A 26,753-nucleotide genomic window follows, 5' to 3' on the forward strand; every position below is an offset into this window, starting at 1 on the left:
TTTTCGGCTATTTTCGGTGAGTTAAAACCATTGATATACTACTAGATGAGCAGTTCCCATACAAGTGTCATTTTAAAAATGTACCACAAAAGATATTACGAATATCGTCTTATAATATTTCCTTGTAGGTATAATGCGTTAAGACCGTTAACATGGATTCCCGAATTTCACCCGTATTGCGCTGGCTGTAAAACTAAATTTGCGTTCTTGGAATAGTGAACCTAAGGGTGGCTGCAACGCAAAACAGATAGAGCAAGTCGTCATGCGCTGACTATTAGTTAGAGTAAGATGCAAGCTAGATCGGGCTTACTCAGTAAGTTTTAACAAAGGCTGAGTCGCTGAAAATCGGGCGTCATTTTAAGAAGCATATGATTCATCCAGTAGTATATCAATGGTTACAACTTATAGTAAATTGTTGTACACAAATTCAAGTCTATTCATTATGTATAATAAGAATCAAGAAATATTCACGTGTACATATAATATCGGTCATCTTGCATCTTCTCCGGTTATGACAGCATAACTATAACATAATTCCACCATATACTATATAAACTCTATGCATGGTATTTAGCGGCCGTGCAGGAGGCCGTTATCCGGTTGATTTACAGAACAGCCAGGTTTAAATTCTCTTAAAGCATCCGTAGCGCGTGATTTGTACATACCTACCAAAAATAATTACATTTGGATCAGTCAATACTACCTAATTTAAGTATATAATGCATATATCTTTCCTCCATTTTTAATTATTATATGTCGAATAGTGTCTATGATTCCATCAAATTAATGTGCTTGTAAATATGAGCTATGTAGTTTAAAAATGAACTTTTGTGTTCATGTCTTTTACCCGTGTTAACTTAAATATTGAGATTTTGTAGGTATGCGTAGAGTGTATATATTATATACTAGAGATAGGAAAACTGGTCGATTTTGAAGACTATGTATACTTACTACCAGTATAAAAAAAATACTTAGTATATAAATTTGTTCCAACATACTTACTAGTATTTGGAATACTATATACCTAGATCGTTTGGCGACAAAAGTTTCATACTCAACTGAAACCAAAACCAACTCCATATTATTAATATTTTAAAATACCTATCGGCTTCAATATAATCGCTAAAAATACGCTAAGCTCCGCTTGTCGAAAAGTCCTATTTATTATAAAATTTTAAATGTATGATTTGTTTTTCTCTTAGGTTACAATATTACTGTTAATAAAAATGAATAACAGTGATTTTTTTAAATTTTAAACATGTTTTGAGCGGTATATAACAAGCCTGTGCGTCATCTCACCACTGTGCTGCGACACAAAATTTATGACCTATTATTAGTCATACATTAGAACGCAATAGACTAATAATTTAAAATATACCTATATTCATATTCAAGTGCTATTTCGTTCGTACGCATTTAATGTCAATAGTGTTGAAAGCCTACCAACTGGCGAGTGCACAGAACAGCGACTCGCGATGATATCATCACGTTTTTTGAAATAAGTTTATTGGGCCACAAATACTTAGTATGGGTAATTCATCCGAAACTTGAGTACACAAACTGGTGACAGTATTTCCAATTCACCTCTACTATATTCATATTGTACTTGTATGTTTATTACATCTAATTTCTAATTCGTTATCGCTTAAAATAAATATATAATATCATAATATGTTATATTCTCCACCGCTTCATCCAATGCAATATGCGAGGAATTTATTATAGGTCATATAACATGTAAAATATTCATATCCATATTTTGACAACTGTCAGCGGGCCACTGTCTTCTTTTCCGTAGATTTACTACTGACGTACATTATGATGTATGGATATAGTAGACGATGCAGTTTAACATATCAGAACCTAAAGATAGATGTTTATCTTAGGGACTGCTAAATATGATTCTGCATCAAACTCTTATACCCCGTTTAAACGTGCATGGATTTACTGCTGACAGTATGCATTATCGCGGTCATAACAAAAGCTGCAAGTGTAAACACGTATTATCGAGCAAATTGCAAGATTTCATTCATGGATAAAAAAAGTTCAGAAGCTTCGCTTCTCAATTTTCGCGCGACAATTTGACTGTGCGATATCTGCGCCTGAGCGGACTGTGTCATATGTGAGACTTATTTTGAGGTTAACGGATTTTCACGACATGTCAAATAGTACCATACAATGACAAAGTCACGTCTCGCTTACTCTTGAAGAATGTAATTTGCGAGACAGTCAGCACTTTTACTTGTAAACAGTTATTATAGCGATAGCTTAAAATACACACTATTGATGCAAGTAAATCCATGCACGTGTACAGCGTTTCTGGAAACTTGTAAGTATGCAGTTCACCGTATCACAACTTCAACGTGAAATGTTGTATCAGAAATAATTATATGGCCGTATCTTAATTAAAGACCGTCCAGCCTCTTTGGGTCGTATAGTACTGACATATAAATGTCTAAATATAGCACGGTTGTCGTCGGCTTACGTACAGGAAGCCAGTTGAAAATAACCGATATACTGGATTATTTGTTAAGTTAGGTTGGGTTGGGTTTTCATTATTGAATTCATGAATTTTGTCGAAATCAGCTATGAAAATTAAATTATTGTTCATATTGAATCTAATAAAATTGGAGACCGTACAGTATACGATCTCTTTCCGATAAGAAAGCTCATGGCGAACTGCGCTACGGTGAAATGTTTAACGTAAAATTTACATGTACTTAACCGACCGTGTACAGATGCTATTAGTTTGTATTCAACAATGTAGGAAGTGATATTATTCTTAAGTTAAACTTCTAGTTTAGTTTATACGATTATTATTGTTTATTATTTGCGATCCCTTCTCCACTTATTGATATTTTTAGAGGACTATTTTAGTAAGAAGAAAAAAATACGTGAGTTTTGTATAACAACTATATTTTAAATTATAATAGTGTGCAACAGTAAAGTAATGTCATAAATTTTCATCTTGCAAAAAAGACGACACGACATAAAAAAAGAAACTTTTAATTGAACACAACTACGTAAGTAACATGAGAAATTATCGCAAGGCGGCTACACCGATCTTGACTGGTAAAATCGAGGACAATAATTCAATTTTAATATAGATATTGATGATAGTATTATTGTTACAATAAAATAAATGCATTTACCATCAATATCGATGACTATCAATCATGATTAGACTCTCGTCGATTTGCGGTACGAAACTCGAGCCCCACTTTCGTTTATTTTATTTTGTGAGCGAATAGTAATTTTAATTTTCGCCCACCGACTTTCTATGCACACTTTTACCGAATGGAATACATTGCCAAATAATAATTATCTCTCTATACTCAACGATTTAGTGCATATATATTTTTATTTGCATATATAGTAATTGCTGAAATTTAGAAGGCAGGCATTCATTTGAATAAGATAATAATATGTAGAGCTAATGGTCTAGGTAAAAAAGTGAAAATAACAATGAATAATCTACCTGTATAATTAAAAGCTACCGTTTTCCAAGCAACGTTCTGGAGAGGTTGCACGGACATAATATTAGAAACGCATACTTAGTATTTTACGGTTTTAAATCCAACTTGATATATACAATTAAATCTTTAAGTTTTTTTTTCAACAACAATATGTGTACTTATTTAAATCCGAAACATGACAAACAACTACTGATTCTAGTAAAAAAAACCTCTGTACCCAGGGGTTGGGAACAGATATAAGCATAAAATTGTTGGGAACATTTAAGAAACAAAATATACAATTGTTAAAAACACAGTAAATTTAAATTTGTGTATGTGGAAGTGATAATAATATACTGTTGTCATTTTAACTGTATATTATGTTTCTTTACGATCAAGATTTTTTTATCTTTATGAAATGAAACGAAATAAGTATAGAAATCAATTCAACCCCTAAGACAGTAATATACTCGGAAATACTCACTTATAAAGCCCTGGTGTTAATGTTATTCTAAAAAAAAATAGAAAGGTAAAATGATGTTTCTACAGTCTAAGGGTAAAATCTAATATTTTTGTTTGAAACCAAATTTGTTTAAAACTGTTAAATAAATATATAAATAAATACACCCACGGTGGCCGCGCGGCTTAAGCATTGAACTATAATGCCGTGGGTCCCAGGTTCGAATCCTGGGTCTGGCAAGTACACATATTGTTTTTCAATTTGTGTCTGTCAGGGTTTGGACCTAATAGGTTGAGCAAGTGGCTGACATCCATTTCTCGTAAAAAACAAAATCTGTTAATACACACCTCTACTCTGTGGAGGCCCATATGATCCTATTAGGATCGGACATGGTCGGAAAATAAATCATCAAACATTTAAAAAATACTTAATTATATAAGTGTCTACGTATAGAATAATACTATTTTTATTTAAGTTTTAGTCATATTCTAGCAATTCATAATGCTAGAGCTAGGTAATTGAAATGGTAGACAACATTGTATTTCTCCGTGGTAAAGCATATAAACTGCGTGAGGTTCGATACTGTTGATAGAAAATAAGACAATAGCATTGCATTAGTCCTACGTAATGCGCACTAGACAAAATAGCATCTGCACGTGTTAAATTGTTATATTATTATAATATAATACTAGATATGTTTGGCTTACTCCAATGCAGGGCACTCAGAAATAATGGGAACTGAAATACCTAACGGGTAAGGAGAAGTAGGCAACCTATATCGAGTAAGAAAGAATACGGGATAAATTTAAACGTGTCAAGAATACGTCATACTATTGGTATATTACACACACTATTGCACGTCTATAATGCGTGGTTCATTTTCGTAGGACACTAACTTACATATTCAAAATCGTGTGTCAAAATTTATTGTATTGTTATAATATAGCCTATCTGAATTCCATTTATTAATCTGTTCTGTGCTCGAAGCATTAAGACCGTTAAATGTTGACTCTAAAGTAAAAACTAAAAACTTCACTGATCTATACAATGCAGTAGCATAATGTCCCTCAAGTGCTGTGATTATGAGATGTTCGTATAATATATTGTACTGTGAAATAATAACAGTGGAAAATTAACGTCATTCGCAGAAATATTATAACGATTGCATTGTTGTATTCGGAAACGGTCGCGTGTGTTTCTCACATCAGTTTTAAAAAGTGGTACATCCTCTTGCAAAGAAAATTGGTCTGCCATCCTTGCAGACTTGGATTAATGGTTTAATAATGCCATCGTTATCGTTTGAAATTTTTAAAATCCATTACTCAAATGATGGTTCTTAAGACAGTGTAGATGGACTGTCGTAGGACAACTGACAAATAAAATGTATGTATGATTTATTTGTACCCAAACAGATTGGTAAATAGTTAAATTCATTGTGAATATAATATATTTTTAAATTACATCATATCAATGAGAAGGTTTTAAGATGGGCCAATAAGAGAATAGAGCTTATTATAATATTATCTATTATCAGTCATAGAAAAGCTGCATACTTCGGCCATATTTTCAGTAATTAGAAGTGTGATTTACGTTGACTCATAATGCAGAAGAAGTGTACGTAGAAGGAGATTTTCTTGGCTACGAAACTTCGTAAGTGACTCAATGTCCAAGGCGTTGGGGATCTGATACGACTGGTCCAGGATAGCGAAGTGTACTCTAAGTTAGTCACCAACCTTTGGTAGAAGACGACATAGAAAAAAGAAAAATAATGTTGAAAAACGACAGCAACATACACAAAAGAAAAAAGAGTAGGATGTTAGTTTAAATCTCTCTCGGTTTTTTTTACTTCAACTTTTCTTAATATAATATTAATTGCTGAGAATTTTCAATAATAAGACGTCTTGTCTGTATTTGGTATTTAATAAAAAATACATACGAGCAAACGAAAGTTATAAATAATAAATCGATTCTATCAATACCATCATTAAATTAAAAAGTTGGATGCTTTTTATTTGATCCTCCTACAGGGAAAGGCCAAAATTGGCTTAACACGAGGAGATGACTACAATCTTTGAGAACAATTGTCAATTATAAACAAACGCCAGCTCAATCGATTTTAGCGTACCCAAAATTCTAAGAAAGGTATGCGGGCATCAGCCAGCGATGGCAATCAGGTAATGCAATGGTTAACAACGAGTGAGATGGGATGATTTTTACATAATGTCGTCATTCGTCGCTTACCTGAGGTCGCGTTGGGAAGAAGTCATTCGGCTCCTGCCCTTTTGACATTCCGGTACAAAGTGCCATAACCAAACCATTAGTAAACTCTGTAAGGTGCAAAAACTGCGATGAATGGGTCAATTTAGATAATTTCTGATGAAAATGGTCCTAAGATCCTGACCATGTGAGTACCCCAGCGGACGCGATCTAAAGACAGGCCAAGAACGAAGTGGATTAACTGTACTAGAGAAGTATTGTTAGGCTTGGAATCTGGAGATAACTGGCAAGGGATCAGAGTTGGTAGAAGAAGAAGTTTCGTGCTCTTATATTAGTACTGGAAAAATACAGAGGTTGAACAATTTATGATTCAGTGATTATGGTCGCCACCATGGCCGAGCGGCTTAAGCGTCGGCTTATAATGTCGTGGGTCCTAGATTCGAATCCTGGGTCTGGCAAATACACTTATTGTTTTTTTTTTATTTGTAGTTGGAGCCTGATTATGGACCTAATAGGTTGAGTAAGTGGCTAACATCCATTTCTCGCAAAAACAAAAGCGGACATGGTCAAAAGAACAGAAGATTATGGTGAGGTCACTATTTGATTATCTTATTCAGATGACCAAATCGGAAAGCTTCAAATAAAAACGGAACTGAATCTTGAAACCCTTATAGCACATTAATTATTTAAAATCCGAAATCGAGACCGGAACCCTTGGTTGCAGTGACGTCCTGTGGGGGTAGGCAGATTAAGCATCGCTTGGGGGCGGCAGTTACCCGAAGGACGGCAAATCGAGGAGAATCATTATTTATATATAGAAATAGCTACCTAAGCTTAGTAATAATGGAAATATATTTCTATTAAAAAAATCAGCTCATTGGTTGGAAACAAAGTGTATTAATTATTACTATAAAAGTTTTAAAAGGACTTATTTTTTTTGTCGGATTCGCGATGTCTTGTTTACTTCCGTTGTCCTTGGACGTCGCGTCCTTAGTGAAAAGCAATGACACATGTAGATTTGCAAATAATATTTGAATTGTAGGTAGGTACATACTTACATTAATTTAAAATGTATCCAAATATGTTTGCCAGTCACTCGTTTTGGAAGTTGTCAGACATATTTTTAAAATTTATCTGTCTGAAATCGTAGATTCATCGAGCAGAAATGGCATTTAAATTAGATTAATTAGTGGTATTGTTAGTAATGTATCCATACTACACATTTTTTATATAACGGAGTCATGAGAGGATGATAAAAAGTACTGTAAGTATAAAAAAATGTCGCGGCATTTTGGCATTGCCTAGGGGCGGCATTTTGTCCAGGAACATCACTGATTGGTTGAATAAATCTCGAAATATTTGTACAATTAGCAATTTAACTTTTTAGTGTATGAATTAATTGCAGTTTTGATATTGGAAAATCAGTTGCTCACAACTGCCATAAACAATATAGTTGTGAGAATGAAAATGACGTCTCCTACGATTATTTCCGACCAACTCTTTCCATTGTTTATCTGTGACATTTTATGATAGGTAGGTAGGTACTGACTGGTGCAAAAGAGAGCATCCATTTGAATTTGTTTTTGCTTTTATTATTGCATTATTATTTTCTAAAGTTTTAGCAATAAAAAAATGATGACAAAAAATATTTTTTCCCCATTCAGGTGTTATGATTTCAATGCAAGTAACATGTGATCATTAGCATGACCAAATTACTGTTTTAATTTGAATGGAAGTCTTATTAAATCCATTTTCTAACGTGAAAATAATTAATAATAATAATGAAAAAATATCTCACATTTTTTTTATATAATCCATTTTTATTTTGTAGTGGACAGATAAAGATTTACCTTTCGTCAGTAATCCGGGAGTGAGGATAGTGGCTTCAAAGATTTGGCCTTCTGACAGCCTTCTCCACGTAGTCTGTCAGTTTGGAGAAAGCTTTTCTTCGTTCTCTATGATCGACCTGACAAAATACTATTGGTTTTTTCAAATTATCATCTTCGCTGCAAGCTATATGACCAAAAAATTTGATATTGGGAAGGCAAACTGATAAGACATGCTAGCAATCAACGTTTTATCATGATATATATTATTATACTGTTTAAAAATCTGAACGAACTGAGATAATCTTTTTCTAATGTCATAAACGTCATAAAGTGACGTTTCAGCTGTCATTTATTAAATATCAAAACAAATGAATCTGTTGCAATATTATTTTGAATTCAGAATAGTAACGCGTCATCATCACTTTAATCGGGATAGATCCATTAACGTATGAAGGCATCCAAGTGACGTCCTGCGGAGGTAGGCGAGTAATGTGTTGCATCAAATCATAAAGGGCGGCGAATAAAAGGAACGAATACAGATATTACAACTTTTGAGAGCAGTGGCAGCTTTCTGTTAAGCAAACGATGCCGTCACTTCGTTATAAAGTACCTATCGACATCTAAGTTTAAAAAAATAATGGAAGCATAAAAAATCTTGACAACATAATTATTTTTGTGTTGTAATAGATATTGTGATGGAGATTCATCGCACAGACAACATTTACACAAGGGTGCCTCCAAATCTGTCAGCGCAACAGACCTCCACGTACCTAAAATCGACATTATTTGAGAATATGTTTTGTGCAAATGCTCTAATTCTCAGTATAGTGAATGTAAATTTAAAGATATTTTTGTGTATTTGTCTGTTTAAAGTAGCAGAAAATAAAATATGTAGGTACCTACGAATCTGAAAAATTTACAGACAATTTAAATCTAAAAATAAAAGGCTATTGAATTCTAAATTACACAAAGGGCGGCACTTTGCTTAAAATGTCACTGAGGCATCCCCATATGTTGTTTCCATTCGTATCGGTTTCTATTTATTTGCTGCCATAATATGTAATATTTACGCTGAATTGAGTGAGATCGTCAATCCAGTGAGTTTTACGGCGGCTTTGACGAGCATTTCATCGAGCCCATTTTATTAATTCATCAGCTTGGCGACCTCTTGTCGGTTTTCCCAGTCATTTTTTTCTTTTGTGATCGTACTACATTTTGTCCAACATGTACCATCCCATGCTACGTTGTCCTCCTCTTAGTTTTGGATTTATCTTACATTAATGGTCCATGTTTCATATGAAACACTATGCTTTAGTCACAATGGAGATACAAATTAGATTCTTGAATGCACTTCATGCAAGTTTGGTTTTACGAGAAATGTCGTCATAGACACCATCCATCTATTATAGACCCCAAGATTGACAGTAATTGTTGACCTGTTCAATTTGCACGCCATGGATGAACATCTCTTTTGCATCAGATGATTTTAATAACAGATCATCTTCGAGACATTTAGTATAACCTAAGCGGCTTGAATATGCTAATAACTGCATTCTGTTTTGGGAGACGTCATTTCGTCCATTACAAATAAAAAAATGTCTTTTGGAAACACATATTAATAATTAGTAGATAGTGACACTTTTGTCTTACTAGTCAAGTTTGAAAAATTAGTCTCGTATGTCATTTTGTTGTTTTCCACATTTAAATTTAGAATAGACAAATAAGTTTATAAACACCATAGAGATTCATTAAAACTTGTAGCATATACATACAATTATTACAATCACAAAGTAACCGTGAATTTATTAATATTTACATAATATTAAGGTAATTATTTTTCTTGTACTAGACATGAGTAGGTGTGCAAGACAAAATAGTGGCACAGTGGGTAGCCTACCACGCCTGCGGCTGGCCACCTCGGGTTCGATGACCCGCTTGTATATTTTGAAAAAAATACACTAATAATATTAGTAGCCACTGCCGAAACGTCGTAGCTTCAACACATTGATCGCCATTTTGATTACCTAATTAAATCTCATTGAAAGCAGACATAAATATTTGAACATATTATTATCGTTTATTGTACAACAGTTTTAAACTAGATAGAGTAGATGGGTATTTGTTTTATATAATGTTTATTCAAACTTAAATGTAAATAAGATTTGAGAATGTAGGCTTGTTCATTGAAAATACATGAATTGAAAAATATTCAGAATCATACTTACCTATTATAAAAAGCACAGGAAAAAATCGATGGACAGAGTGGGAGTCAAACAAACATCTTACGTTTACAGGGGGAGGGCTCAAATTACTGTGACCCGATTACTAACACTGCAGATATTATCAAATGATTTCATTATTTATTCTGTCAATAAAAGCTATCGTTTTTTGTATTTTAAACCAAGGTTATAACATTACTAATTTGATTCATGGATGGCGTCAGGATTACTCCAAGATTAGTTTTGATGTCACTATTATAACAAATCTCCACTCTATGGAGTGTGGAGGTCCATAATTATGATCATCTTAGGATCAGACATGGGAAAAAAAATGTACCGAACTATTTTTTTTTTAAATATATTTTTCATATGTATTCTAACTTAATTTCTTTGTTTTTTATGTGGGCGTCTTTAATTTGTAATGTTCACTAGGTAGGCATGTGAAATAAATATATATCGTTGTTAACATAGAGAACCTTGAAGACTTTCATAAACATATTAAAAATGAGAAAAGTCCTAGAAATTATATTGAATTTATAATAACTTACGGGTATCTTTTTATTATAGATAACGTAACAAAACTTGAATGAAAACACATATTATAAAACATTGTTGATTGAATAGCGTCTAATATATTGTATATAATATATATATATATATTATATCATCACTGATAGTTAAGAGGTTTCCAAAGATTAAGGTAAACCAAGTGCATATTGGGAATAACGCTGGAAAACACAAACAGAACCAATGACTTATTGGAAAGCACATAAGAGCAGGGCTTCGAACCGGAATTAAACCGAAAATCGGAAAAACCGTTATTTTATCGGAACGAAAACCGGAACGTAGCCGAAAAAATTATACTTCATGGTTTTTTTCTATGAAAATGTTCAAACACACGCGTCAACGTGATATTATTCCCCACTTCAATTGTCGTAGGTGCAACATGTCTATTGAACTGAACAGATATACCTAACTATATTTTACTTGAACCCAAACGAAAACCGAAACGAAAAAAAATAACGGTTCGAAGCCCTGGATAAGAGAGTACGTAATGCTATAAATATTGTCAATTAATTGATGGAATGGAAATGGATTAAACATACCATTCGACGAACAGATAACAGCATGGTAAAAAGTTATTCCCTAGACGCACTAAGTCACGCGGAAGCAATTGAAGGAGGCCTTCGTCCTGTGGGGTGAGTCGAGTTCACTAATGGTGATGATAATATCTTTCCCTTGGTCTCCAGTAATTTCCAACTAGCCTTGCATCGAACTAGCAAACCTACCTTTTACTTCACATCAGGACGTTAAGTGAGGATTAATTTTGGAACGTGTTTTTCATGGTGGACACGTCCTGCCCACCAGCGCCTCAGCAGTTGGTAGGTATTATATAATTATCAAACTATATAATCTTTCATGAGAATCACTACGTGGGACGCATTCGTTCAAAATGACTATCATCTCGTTCTCATTTGCACATAATTATCTTGGATACGATAGTTCACCGGTTGTAATGTACAAAACCGATTATCATTTTCAAGTGTATACATTATTTTAACAATAAGAATATATAATATTTTTTATTGTGTGCCCAGTTCTGCAATGTACCGTTGTTGGTTTTTGATTAGCTTCAATGTTTTGTTATACATAATGCCCACAGTAGATAATATTACGAGGTTACTACTTACGGCCATGCTAACGGATTTTTAATGTAACATTTTTTATCGTTCTTCATTCATCTTATGTGATATTATAGGTGTTTATCTAGACGAGTTACATTAGATTGAATTCTACTCACTGGGCCACCCGCCTTGGCTAGTACGGTGAGGAATTGGGTTGAGATTATATGATAAGATCCTGGGTCTCAAGAAATGTTGCCACTAATTTTATATTGCATGTGTATGAAAAAAATCTGATTGTGTACTGAAAAGTAATTGTGTATTTTAATACACAATTTAGTCAGTAGCAACACTGAATAAGGTGGTTCGATAGGACGGTAGTTACATGAAAAGTTTCTAAGGACATTCATTCATATTATCTAGGTACTAGAAAAATGCCTGCAGACCATTGCCGACTCAAGTAGAAAGCCGATACATTCACAACGTCTGGTCCTATTTTTTCCGTCCCTCCCGTAGTTGTATATGTATGAACTGTCATTGCTTGTTATTGTTCTATAGAGTGCTCATACTGACGCGTCTGTCGTATTCACACAGAGAATGGTTTGATTTGAATAGATAAGTTACATGATAAATAATACACTAGCATTAACACACCTTCTAAAAATGTAATGCATAGGTCAATGCTACATATTTTTTGGAAATTGATATAACCACCGGTTTTTGTGTGAAGGACTAGTCTGACTTTGACAGTGCTGATGAATAACAGGAATGTATATTATTTATTAATAACACTGATAGTTAATATATTTGATTTGAGATTTTTTTATAATTCAATTTAAAACGAGAAAGGGCTAATCAATATGTCAAGCAATCTGGGATCTGATTTTGACAGCTGAAAAGTAGACCACTCGTTGCTTGTGCAAAAAGTTATGCTCAGGCTTTATTAATCTAAAGATGGCGGTGCTGCAGACACAAAATGTTCTCGTAAGTCGTATACATATTATAAAAGAGCTATAAATGAGTTCGCGAAATAAATCCGTTAAAACCTATGTACCTACCTATTAATCTAAGTAAGAAATTTCCCGGGTATGTAAATATATTGAAGTGAAAGTGACAAATAATCAAGAAAATGTGGTGTTTATGCGTGATTTTTTTTTGTATCCTTTGACATTGGTTACCATTATAGGAGCGATGATTTTTCCAATCCGATAGGGGTTCATATTGAAAATGAATATGCACCAATTTTCTTTTCAATTCACATTTTAGTATTTTATCTTGTTTGAGTTACATATGGCAATCAATTTATCAAGTTTTTTCCCTTAAAACTTTGTCAGTGTACAACTTAGAAGGGATGCATTGATATACATATTGTTACGTCATACATTATGTATTATAATATTTTAACTCCGCAGAGAAATATTACTGACCGTCGTCATTCAGCATTTAAATTCGAAGAAGTTCACATATTGAGTCAATCCTGCGGCCGAAATGATTTCTTAATGCTTTTTTTATTCAATGTATATTTGAATCCAGAGCATGGATCTTATTTAAAATCGATTAAATTATGTACGTATATTAAGATAACCTATCTCCGTGGAATCCCATATGCATCACCGTGTTGCGTAAACATAATATGTAGCACTTATTTTTTAGCAATTATTTAAATACTACCTATTATGCCATTTTTTATAAAATATTTTTCATATAATATTCAAATTAAGAACAATAATAATAAAACATTTCCAATCCGACTGGCTGGATATGTAAATAGTTAATTAGCCATATACATTTTTTTTTCTATAAGTATCTACGAATAATGTTTATTTCTTGCAGCCATAAAAGATAATTCTTTTTTCGAAATATCAATGTAACTTTAATAAGTTCGGAGGTAATTATTTTTTATGTGTTTTTCAAAACAATATAATAATATATATCAACCTTATTTTCTCACAATGACTAGTTAAAAAATCAACGCCTTATTAAAGATCATTGTTTCATTATAGCAATAACAATGAACACTATTTTGTTCCCTTTTGAACTATTCAAAGTAATATTTTCACTGTGGTATGTGATATGACATTACGTGTGGAAATAGCAATATTGCGAATAATATTGCCGGCAGAAGTGACATCGATTGTCACCATTCGCTTATAAATAATCGTGTCATATTTTTTGTTACCTACGTCCAAACATGTTAAAGAAGAAAAATGTTACTAATATGAATGAATACATTAGCTGCAAGTAATTTTGCATTGCATATTTATTTATAGCAAGTTTCACGCATGAGTTCTAAGATGCGTTTGCTAGGATCTCACTGACATTTTAGAACACCTTGCGTTTGTGAAATCAATTTAAAATAAGTTTTCCTGTATTCGATATACACGCATTATTAAATTTAGATGAACAATCGTAAATAACACTATGTAAGTAACCAAACTAGGAAGTCAAGAAGTCCACCTTTTTGTGTTTCGTCCATTGATATACTACTAGTGAGGAGTTCACATACAAGTGTCATTTTAAAAATGTACCACAAAAGAAGATATTACGAATATCGTCTTATAATATTTTCTTGTAGGTATAATGCGTTAAGACCGTTAACATGGATTCCCGAATTTCACCCGTATTGCCCTGGCTGTAAAACTAAATGTGCGTTCTTGGAATAGTGACCCTAAGGGTATCTGCAACCCAAAGCTTGCAAGCTACCAAAAATTCATGTCTGAGTGGACAGAGCAAGTCGTCATGCGGTGCCTATTAGTTAGAGTAAGATGCAAGCTAGATCGGGCTTACTCATAATTGTTGCCAGGTCGTTTTCGAGACAAATATTAAGTGAGCTTATATCGAGTTAAGTCAGCTGATATTAAAACAGTAAGTTTTAACACTGGCCGAGTCGCTGAAAATCGGGCGTCATTTTAAGAAGCATATGATTCATCCAGTAGTATATCAATGGTTTTGATCAAGAGAGACAATCTTAACAAACGTCCATATACTCTCAACAGTCAACACTGTAATAAAATATAAATGAGATGTATTAACGATAGGCATACGTTTTAACTTACACATTTATAAATAGGTTATTAGCAATGGCGAGAGGTAGCTTTCAGTTGTGGAGATAATGTGGTGTGGATGAAAAAATAGTTTCTTTTGCTACCAAATTTAATCTTGACGAGCAGCTGTTAAAGTAGTAGGTGGCAATGGCGAATCCGACATAAATAATCCACAATTAATAAACTTTGTTAGTCATACGTATTTGCTTTTATTGAACTAAGTGAGAGCAGCCGGAACATCCTCTGACCTTTTTGAAATCACGTCAGGAGTCAAGCAAGGGTGTGTACTTGCGCCCTTTCTTTTTATCATCATGATGGATTTCATAATGCGTAAGACGGTTTGCCCCGACAGTGGGATACGCCTACATCATGATGACACAAGCGATCTATGCGAAGAAAGACTGTGCGACTTGGAGTATGCAGACGACGCAGTCGTGTTTGACTCGACGATCGAAAGGTTGGAGGTGACCGTGAACAGGCTAGCCGCGAACTCGATGCGTGTGGGTCTTCATCTGAATGCCGCTAAGACCAAATCCATGTGCAGTGCTGCTTGCATCGACGCTGACACTCCTCTGCGGGTTTCTGGTCTGCCCGTCGAGCTGGTGTCCAGATTCAAATACTTGGGTGCCACGGTTGCCGATGATGGTGGTATTTCTAGTGAGCTTGGAATCCGCATGGGTGTGGCGGATTCTGCGTTCAACCAACTTGGAGTCGCATGGATGTCAAGGCTGTATTCTGTGAGGACCAAATGTCGTTTGTTTAACGCGTGCGTGCTACCTGTGCTCCTGTATGGCTGTGAGACATGGTATCTTACTAAGCTTCAAGAGTCTCGGCTTTTGAGCTTTGAGAATCGATGTCTCCGCAGAATCTTAGGGGTACATTGGTACAAGGGGTACAGCCTTCGGTGATTGAAGTTATCACGAAGAGACGAATTACGTGGCTGGGACATGTATTCCGGATGCCGCCAAAGAGTGCGGCACTTCGTACCCTTGTGGCACAGCCTCAAGGGTTCCATCGCCGTGGCCGGCCCTCGCTCACCCTGCAGCGATGCTACAAAAGCGACCTACGTGCTGCAGGTCTGACATGGCGGGAGGCACAGGAGTTGGCGATGGACCGAGGGAAGTGGCGCCAACTTGTGCTTGCCCTATGCCCCAATGTTGGGACGTGACAGGGTGAAAGAAGAAGATTCATCCAGTAGTAGGTATATCAATGGTTTCGTCAAGAATTTTTTATACTAAGGTACAATGTTTTGATACAAAAAGTTCTAGAGAAGAAAAGTTCTAAAGAAAATAATATAGTCTAACTTATTTGTCGTAAACTATTAATTACGTATGGCAGTATTATGGATTCTTACATGTGCTAATTTGGTATTTTATTTATATTTTATATTTTATTATTTGTGAAGGTAAAATATAACAAAGTGAAGAAAACATCACTAGAGAAGAAGGAGATAAAGAGCTCAGCCCTGGTGCTCCATCCAGAAGAATCAAAAGCTATACACGAATCAAAAAAACAACCTTTAAAATGTGGACTGTGGTGTTAGCGCCGAATTTTAACAATTTCTTGGACAGGGTATAGAACGAATCAACCAATTAATGTTCAGTTACTGTTGAGTAGGGACTTCTGATGTTGATGGAGGGACTGCTGTCAACAATATTATGTCACATACACACTCTACATTTTTGGACATACATGTATCTGGAGTAGTTTAGTTGATAGATGGATGACATTCAGGGAAGGCGAAGCAGGACAAGAGTATCAGTGCGCTAATGAAGTCAATAAGCTTACTGGGGGCAGCGTTCGCTCTGCATTGAGAGAATTAGAGGAACATGTGAGGTGGTTAGTTTTTGTCGCTTAAAAGATGTATCTCATTATAATATTTGAATAGTGACAAACTCGATAGGTAGACGCATAGCGACCGGTGTTGCCAACTGTCACTCACAAAATATGACATGTATAAAGCTGGATGGTAGAAAAAATGCTAGATTTCCTCAAACTTAAAAAAAGTGTCTCGAAACAAGCGTTTACAAATAAATATGACAAAATTAAGTAGTATTATTGTTTTTAGAAGATCAAAGAAGAATTTCGTGTTTTACAACTAATAAAATAAGTCATAAAAATTGTTTTGTGTGAACTATCTATTTTGTTCAGAAGATAATATTATGAGGCACAGTAGATTAGCATATTGATTTTCAATAAAATCTGGTATTATTTAAGTAGTTTGCGGTGTCGAAAAACGCGAATTTTGCAAGTTAGATTACTATAAAAAAACTAGAAAATATTACTAGGTGGCAGTGCCACCTGTCAACGTCTTCTCCCTATCTTCCTCTCTCTCGTTCGTTTACGTGTACATTCTATCTTACTGTCTTTATTTTGGTATTTAAGACTCAATTATTTACACCGGATTGTAAGCATCTGTCAAACTATTACGAGAGTATAATTTATTTTATTTCACGATTCGATTAAAATTAACGATTCCTCCGATTTTTCAAATTTAGTGTTTGCTTCTCGATGTTTCTTTCTCTCTCTTTTACATATTTTAATATTATGTTTTCTCTTATGCGTTACAGATAATTCTAGACAAATACGTAATATATACTTATATAATTTTAGATCTGCCAAGAAAAACGCTAAATTAGCAACGCTGATAGCGACTAAACTGATCTCACAGTTAAACCGCGACTTTTTTTTTAATATTTTGATTTTCGTCTCAAGTAGTAGTTGGTAATAGTTTTTTTGCCGCTGGTAACATTTTACAGTTCACGAATTAGAATGAGCCGTAGGTCTTCCGTTATGTTTATAATTTAATATCAAGTCCAGGTTGCCCGTTCTAATTATTGTTATTTGATTATTACGGCACATTATACACTCGGTTGCTGTCACGTCATGAATTTTGCACGAAGCAAAACTCAAGACAGACACCCGAGTAACCAGATATTTACGTCGTGTAGGTATAATTATTGCACTACGTCATACCTATACTTGTGTATATAATTTGACATTTTCCAAATAATAAAACTTAAAGTCTGCAGAGTTCCAATTTTAAAAACATTATTTTGAAGTCGATGACAGATGAACCAAACAAATCAAAATTGCCTTGCTAGCGCAATGGAAAATGTTAATTAATTTATTATTAGATATTATGTTTTCTTTTTTAAACAATAGGGACTAGTTTTCACAGCATAAAAAATATTTATTGCTAGGTTTGAAAGATTGACCATTTATGGATAACTTCATTAATAAAATTATTAATAATTGTGAAGATAATACTTTTGTATCCTATTTGTACCTAACTCGTACCTGCTTTAAACATGTCTGTATTTAAATAAGATTAAATTAAGTAATACATATAAATAAATGAACATTTTTCCAGTGCCCTCGCAAGGCAATTTTGATTTGTTTGGTTCATCTGTCATCGACTTCAAAAGAATTCTATTTATTAATATGTTCTGTGGTTATGACCACAGAACATATTAATAAATATAATTCAGATAGGCTATATTCAATACACTACATTTTGATGCAGGGTTTTGAATGGGTGAGTGTCCTGCGAAAATGAAACAAGCATTATGCACGTGCAATAGTGTATGTAATACACCAATATTAAATAAGCGTCAATGCATAAACCGAGAGCAGTTGTCAGTATTCGACGAATGACGTATTCTTGGCACGTGTTTAAGTTTATCCCGGATTCTTCTTTACTCGAGATCGGTTGCCTGCTACTCTTTATGCGTCAATTACATTGAGCTACTTTACGAGCTGTTTGTTGGCGAATTTAAAAGCGGGCGATTCAGCTACTGCTATTGTGATGACGACACACAAAACTTTGCATTCGCTGAGAAGCCAACAAGCTAGCGACTATTTTGACAGAACATAATTCGAGGTCGCTACTACGCTCTACTGCGCAGACGCAGTAGGCCCACACGCCGGCGTGTAGCGTATAAAATTGACCGGCTTTCAACTTTTCTCGGTAGATTGTTTACAATCTGCTTGTTAGCTTGTTCGATGATGACACTGGGCGACTTTACAGGCAGATTGTAAATTCGTTCAAAGTCATTGACGCATTACCCGTTCGGTATTTCAGTTCCCATTATTTCTGAGTTCTCTGATCGTAACTCTAAATAGGAAAAGGAAAGGTTTCTTCCCGATGATCGCTTACATATTATGAAGTACAAAGTATTATTCAAGATTTCTTTGCTTGATTAATGTTGACGTTTTGCAAAGAAAACGCAGGCCCAGTGAATAAATATAGTAGGTATTTTGGTGAATGTGTTGCTGTATTACAATCCACAATACTCGTCATGGTGGTGCATCATATGGAGAAGTAATCCACATCGCCACTTCTCGCCGAACGAGCTTCCCCGCTCTGTTTACTGCCATTTCGTTTTACATCACACTTCATCATTAATAAAATAAGAGTTTATTTCATACATCCACTTGAAAATAGCTCCGTGACTCAATTAGCCGAGAGTTGGATTGTTGGATTCAAAATTGGAATAGTAATTTAGGTTAGGTATCTGTTTAGCATTACACGTAGAAATATCTCAAATATATCGGCCAAATACCATGGTAGTAACCACAGAACATAATAAATATAATTCCGATAGGCTATATATCAGTGGCGAAGGGTGGAGGTAGGCTATTAAGATCCACCATAAATGGTGCACACTAAACTTTGTCAGTCATACGTATTTCTTTTCATTGAACTAACTAAGACTACATTGTATCGAAATATATTGTTTGTTAGATTTTAAAATTCAAATAAACCCTGCCTAATCCAAGCCATTGTAGATAAATATACATTTGTCGATTATGATTTGGTTTAGACAAGGCTTAATGAATTTAAAAAAATAACCAACCAACAACATGTGTAATAATATTCTTAATTCAACGAAAACAAATACTTAAGTATAAATGAAAAAGTGTGCACTATTTTTGCTGAGTCGCCCATAGCATACCAAAGCTATTACGTTTTGGTTCAGGCAGGGTTTAATTGATTTAAAAAAACTAACCAGCACCGTCCGTAAATTATATTCTTAGTTAAATGAAAACAAATAAGTATGACTGACAAAGTTTAGTGTGCACTATGTATGTCGAATCATAACAGCCTACCTTCACCCTTCACCACTGCTATATATATACCAATACAGTAAATTTTGATGCAGGGTGTTGCATGTGTGAGTGTGCTACGAAAATGAACTACGCATTATAGACGTGCAATATTGTGTAATACACAAATATTAAATGAGCGTTAATACATAAACCGAGAGCAGTTGTCAGTATTCAACGTATAACGTATGCTTGAGACCTGTTTAAGTTTTCCCATATTCTTCCTTACTCGAGATCGGTTGCCAACTTCTCCTTACCCGTTATGTATTTCAGTTCCCATTATTTCTGAGTTCCTTGTCCAATCTCAACTAGCATATTATGTTGACAATAATTTGGACACGGTCATGTTATGTTAATTGTTAGATAATACGTGAATTTAAATTTTAAAAACTTGATAATTGAACCACATACAATATTGATTATTTATTCAAGACATCCTGTCCGTTTTTTTTAAATCCTATATAAGTCATAAAACAATATTCATTTCAATCAGTTAATAATATTATAATGACCATAATTTTTGGTTACATATAAATTGCGCATAAAACATTGCCCAGTTCGCCGTGAGCTTTTTTTATCGGAAAGAGATGACCATATACTATACGGTCTCCAATTTTATTAGATTCAATATGAACATTAATTCAATTTTCATAACTGATTTTGGCAAAATTCATAAATTCAAGAATGAAAACCTAACCTCACCTACAAGTAATAATCAACAAATAATCTAGTATATCGGCTATTTTCCAAATTCGTTTGGTGCTGGCCTCCTGTAAAATGTTAAAGAGTTCCCTGACCATAATACACCTAGACTGCTACTTCCTGTGATTTGTTGTTGGGTTTTGTGGCTCTTGAAAGCGCGGAGCATATTGTCCGGTCTTGACCAATCCACGCCGGGATACAAAATACATAGATATTTGTATCAGAACATTAAAAATCGCATACAAATGTTCGTAAACAGTTTTTATACAATGTTTATTTGTCCAGGCAAAGTTATATCTTGATTGTTCGTTAGTCATCCTGCAATAGAATGATTATTATAGTTTTATGTCGCCCATTGTAATACTATTTATAATTATATTGTTATGTTATGTTTTAATTAATTTCAAGATAGTAATTTGATGGAAATTCATAGTGATAATAATTATCGATCACCCGATGTCTGGAATAGCGTAATTGGCAGCGTACGCGCATGATAATAGAAATGTTTATGGATCCATCTCAACCGCTGTTTTTAATTATTTTATATTTCGCAATTAGGACGGATTTTTTTGTCACATATCAGCAGGATTCATTCTCCCGGGAAGATTCGTGTCAATCCCTGAAAAAGTCGGTTTAGTACATGTAAATTGTACGTAAAACATTTCACCGTGGCATAGTTTGCTGTGAGCTTTCTTATTGGATAGAGATGACCGTATAGATACTATAATACGGTCTCCAATTTTATTGGATTCAATATGAACATTAATTCAATTTTCATAGCTGATTTTGGCAAAATCCATGAATTCAAGAATGAAAACGTATCCTAACCTAACCTAATGAATAATCCAGTATATCGGCTATGTTAAATATTTATTGTTTGCTACTGACTTATTGTAAAGTGTAAACCGACCAGAACCGTGTTTTAGTTAGCCATTTATTTAGAATTTTATGTCAGTACTATACGACCCAAAAAAGTTGGATGGTCTATAATATACGGCCATATATTTCCGATACAACATTTCACGGTGAAGTGTGATACGGCGAACTGCATACGTACAAGTTTCCGGATACGGAAAAACTTATACTCCATTGCTGTTATTATAATATGTTTGACTATAACTTGCTCCAATTTACCGGTTAGTGATAACGTAGAAGTAGGTGTCAATTCAAATTCAATTTAATTATCTTAATATTGGTCAAGAATTTAACAGTTGGTCATGTATTAATTTTGAGACCGAACGGTCCGCTAAGCTTCGTATGTGCGGATTCGAAATTTGCAGTTAAAACGATAAACATTTTGCATTCACTCTCGTGGCGTCTGATTATTTTTCAGACTGTTATTATTTAAGTATTAAGAGGTAGCGCATTTACAGTTCGGCCATGTTTAATTGACGCACTGCAAAAATTAGCAAATGGAAAGTGTGCTGAAAATGACAGTACATTAGAAATAATTAATTGCATTGCAGGAGTTACTGGTGATGTGAGTAATCCAGCGTTTTCTGAATTTCCGATGCATATTATATATTAGTGATCACCCACGACTAGGGATTCCAATCCCGGGATCCCGAGCTATTTTCGGTACCTATGAATCCCGGGATTGATAAACATAATCCCGAAACTTTCGGGATTGATTTTTTTATCAATTTTTATGGAAAATAAAATAAAAACGAAAATATAACAGAAAAAATACTTTTAATAACAAATAACTACATTAGAAATAAACTGAGTTTGAATGAAGATTGATTTATACCCATGTGTACGTTGCCGATTCATTTTATTTTTTCACATAAATTAATAAAAATGAGAAAGATTGGAAAAAACAATGCTTCGCACTATTAACAAAGTAATTCCACCATGATCTCATACGTTTTACGGCAGTTTCATATTTGGCTAACTAATTAGATTTATGAAACGGAAAGGCCATAAGTACACCATGATTTGCTTTACTATTTTAAATATCGCTAACCCATTCATTAAGTTTTTACTATCAGAAACAGAAATCTCATATTAAATTCATATTATTATTTATATTACAATATTATTTACACCATTAAACTTATGTATTTCCAAGATTGAACGTATACAATATTAACAATAAATGTCTTAAATAGTATAAATTATACCAGATTTATTTTTGACCGATTTTATCAATGTTGTTTCTAAATATAAAATTTTTATATTAACAATGGAAAAAAAATGGCAATCCCGAGATTGTCAAATTGTAATCCCGAAATCCCGGGATCAGAATTTTGGCTAAGGATTGGATTACCTGCGTCTGCGTAAATACGGAAAGAAAAGATAGACAATTATATACACACTGAAGAAACATATTGTTCAGACATTTAGTTATTGTACAACACAGAATGACAATATGGAAAATACGCAGAAAATAATATCATGTAGGTATTATTATATACATAAAACTTATGAGGGGCGTGACAATACATTAATGTTAAATTACTTAAATTAAACTCTTCGGGCGTGATGTTTAAAAATTTTATGCCGATATTTTAAGTTTGTATTAGCAATGATTAGATTACTCACATTGTAGGTAACACAGCTGTTGGAGAAAGTAATCAGGTAGCATATGTAATCAAACAGCCATTAACATTACAATTCTCATTTTGTTTCAGGATATAACTGGTACTTCCACAAAGTCCAATTGATTTTTTGAAGAATAATCCAAAACTCTACAAGCGTTCTGTTCCCAAACGCAAGAAGAAACCCTTAATCTCCAACTCCTTGGAGAATTCTATGCTAAGCCAGTAGCCGAATACGGGCGTCTTCTAGGGGTGGCCTTACCAGGATAGCTCCTTGGAGGAGCTGAAGAATTGAAGATAGAGGCGCAGGATGGCGCTAGGTTCCAGGACGGACCTAGCATGGCGGTGGCTCTGGATCGCCGGTTTGATGGCGTGGACTGCAGCAGGTAAAAATAATATATTTTTTAAAATTTAATAAACAGATAAAGGATCACTTAACTTCAAAATCATTAAAACAGTGATAAATATGATATGTCGTATTCATTCAGTTACTTATCCCGGAAAGTTAACTGTCAGGCGTGATATTTTTTAACATGGCCGCCCTTGATTGCGTTAACCGCGAACTGTTAAATGTTGTTGAGTAACACAGTTAACACGTTTTACTTGAATCCAAATGCATCTCAATAGAATTTAAATTGTTAGTTTTTAAAATTTAATTGGAGATTCTAATAAGAGGCATTTGGAATGAAGAAAGTAATGTTGACTATGTTAACAATTATTGTAGATAGCGCCTTGATTATGGAATTGCTCTGAGTGATATCCGTGTTATTTTGGAGCAAAAAAATAACGAAAAATTGTTACCGTGTTAACTATTTAGAATAGCTCTGCTGGAATGAAAAGGGGTAATATTTTGGTAGTGGCCAAAATCACAGAACAGAATTATTTATCAGATCCCTGATTACGCCATTTGTGATAATTTACACAATATATTCTTTGGTACCTGATCTATGTAGGTACGAGTATATACAAATACATACTAAATTGTTACTTTCTATCTTGATTCCGTTATTACAAGTAACGCCGCAGTATATAATTATTTTAAATAATATAAACATCGGATATATATTATCAATATTAACGTTATAATATTATCATGAAGTTAACGGTTGAAGATAATTAATGAATAGATTTATATAACAGGTAAAACCAGGTGTAAAGCCTGAGTTTAATTTTCAATATTTATATAATCGATACACCGGTTTTAATTTTAACCTGTAACAAGTCAATGTATTATATTAAGGGTATTTAATTCAAGCAGTTCTCATTTTTGTTGCGGACTTCTGTATTCAAGATAGTCGACATACGGTGGTCGGAGTATTTCAATATGATATATAGGTAAAGCTTAACGGAATTTGAAAAATATACATATGAATTTTCTCAAATGTGTTTTTTGAGTTTTGATATGGCGAATTATTGAACGTTCGATTCGAAGCACTTGTTATATGGAATGAAGGCCCACTATTATAGTCAAGCCGTGACACGTAACTATATACTTCGATGGTAGTGCTAGTTATTGCTCATACTCCGAATATAGTAAATTCATTATGGTAATCTGTTTTGTAGAAAATGTTTCTTGCGTACTGAAATAAATGGTAGAAATTTGAAAGAAGTACGCAAACGAAAATCTTCGTTTATAACAAGTTACCGCATTGCATTCAAAGATAACCAATAACTATTACTGCCATCGTAATCCGGAATTTAGTGTCACGGCCTGAACATGTTCGGTATTGTTTGGAAAAAGGCTTTATTTAGGTGACGATTAATAAAGAATTCTTTTGAGTACATAATTTTAATAAGACTCAGAAACATACATAAATAGGTGCATATTAGAAAAATCTCTGAGAGAGTGGGATTCAAACACACATCTTTCACTCACAAGCCGCGTGTCCTTAACCAATTAAGCTACCGAGATTGTGTTGTTTTTGCGATTATTTTCTCTGTAATTTAAACTGATTTATATACTTATTGTGTCCGGATTAATTAAAATTAAAACTAAAATTAAGAGGGGAAATTATTGTAATGTATGTACCCAAGAAACTGACAACTAGTGTGTTCTTTAGACATATTTTTCAGTTGTCAGTGAACGTCAATAGACGGCGAATAATTTCATGACTTGAGCATGAATATTTCCCAAATACACCATTCCTGGGAACAGTTAACTTGTGCTCTTGTAGAACTCTTTATGAGCTTGGTCTTGTTACCCGTTATACATGTCAATGTGACTGGGAATACAGGATATAAACCACATCCTCTAGGAATATTCTAAAATGTGTACGAAAAGGAAAGAGTTGCTTAAGTGGTTCAATCAGCTGTTGGACCTATCGGACCGTCACATCTGGTCGCCACGAAGGCCGATTTTATTGTATTTAGAAAATTTGCGGTGGCATACTGTCAACGTGAAGATCTTTTTAGGTACTAATATTGCTCGGCAGTTTTGGATTAACTTTTTTGACATTTTCATAAAATACTGGTGTTTCACATCAAACGTATGGGTCCTACTCCAGTGATACGCCTGATTAAGACCGGGTCTGGATTGGTGGGGCCATTAGCCTCAGTGTAGAATTAGGGTGTTAAAATTATTGTTGCATTTGGCAATTAGTATACCAATTATGCAATTTCGTCTTCAGAAATAGAGCACTTTTCAAATCGACAAATTGAGCGGTGTACTGGAGTCCCGAGATCGAAGATTACAGTGGGTCTATTCTATACTTATCGACCGCTAAAGTGATAAATATTATCAAACTTAGGATAGATTTGTATCAAAGTATTATCACTTATTGTAACAATTACAATAAGTTGGTTGTAATTGTTGCAATAAGTTCTATATTTTAACAGTACCTCTCTTGGCTGTGATACAATTTAGAGCGAGATATACAGTTTTGATAGTTCAGACGGCTAACTTATTGTAATTAATTATTGTTACAATAAGTATTCATATTTCGATACTTTCCTATCCTATTTAGCTGCCGTAAAGGCCGAAAGCAGTCTTGTGTATAGAATAGATGCGCTGGAGTCCACGCCCACAATTTATGGTAACAATTATGATACCTCAATACAAATATGTAATGAATATTATCAATTTATCATTTTCGCGGTCGATAGTCGCATTGTGTATAAAATAGACCCGCAGGATTAGTTACCCTAATTGTCACGCATACTTTAACAAAATTTTCATCCGAATTCTCAATTAGTATACATGAAATCGTTACCATTAAAATGTTATAATATTTTTTTGATGGTGTCAATTCTACCTGTAAATATCATTGGATTCCAATACGGTTATCGGTGATCGATTATTTTGGCAGCTAATTCCAGCGCATGCAGATTAAATGCCCATTACAAAGAGTGTGCCAAGTCAATTCACGTGACCTCGGCCGTGAAAGGCGAGCCCTCCCGGGGTCGAGGCTCAGCGCAGCCAAGTCTTAGCACTTACCACCGTTATGCGAATCCATGGAGGAATGCTAAACCACGCCTTCTGTTAGCAATCAATGCTATCATCATTTGACATTTAAAAAAAACGTCGTCTAACTGTTAACGGGTGACATACTCAATATAG

At 34.1% G+C, this 26,753-nt stretch overlaps 1 protein-coding gene across 2 annotated transcripts in view; it reads left to right on the forward strand.

Moving 5' to 3' along the window:
• The window catches only part of pwn (calcium-binding EGF-like domain-containing protein pawn), a 75,258-nt gene that overhangs the window by 9,519 nt on the left and 38,986 nt on the right, over positions 1-26,753 (forward strand). For both annotated transcript variants that reach the window (XM_085942689.1, XM_085942690.1), the window contains exon 2: positions 23,291-23,583. In XM_085942689.1, coding sequence (XP_085798815.1) covers positions 23,508-23,583 — 76 coding nt within the window. In that variant the 5' untranslated portion in view covers positions 23,291-23,507. The remainder of the gene's footprint in view (positions 1-23,290; positions 23,584-26,753) is intronic.

Source organism: Rhyacophila brunnea, unplaced genomic scaffold, assembly GCF_057557595.1.
Source record: "Rhyacophila brunnea isolate RB1 unplaced genomic scaffold, BYU_Rbru_1.0 scaffold_15, whole genome shotgun sequence".
Lineage (NCBI taxonomy): Eukaryota > Metazoa > Arthropoda > Insecta > Trichoptera > Rhyacophilidae > Rhyacophila > Rhyacophila brunnea.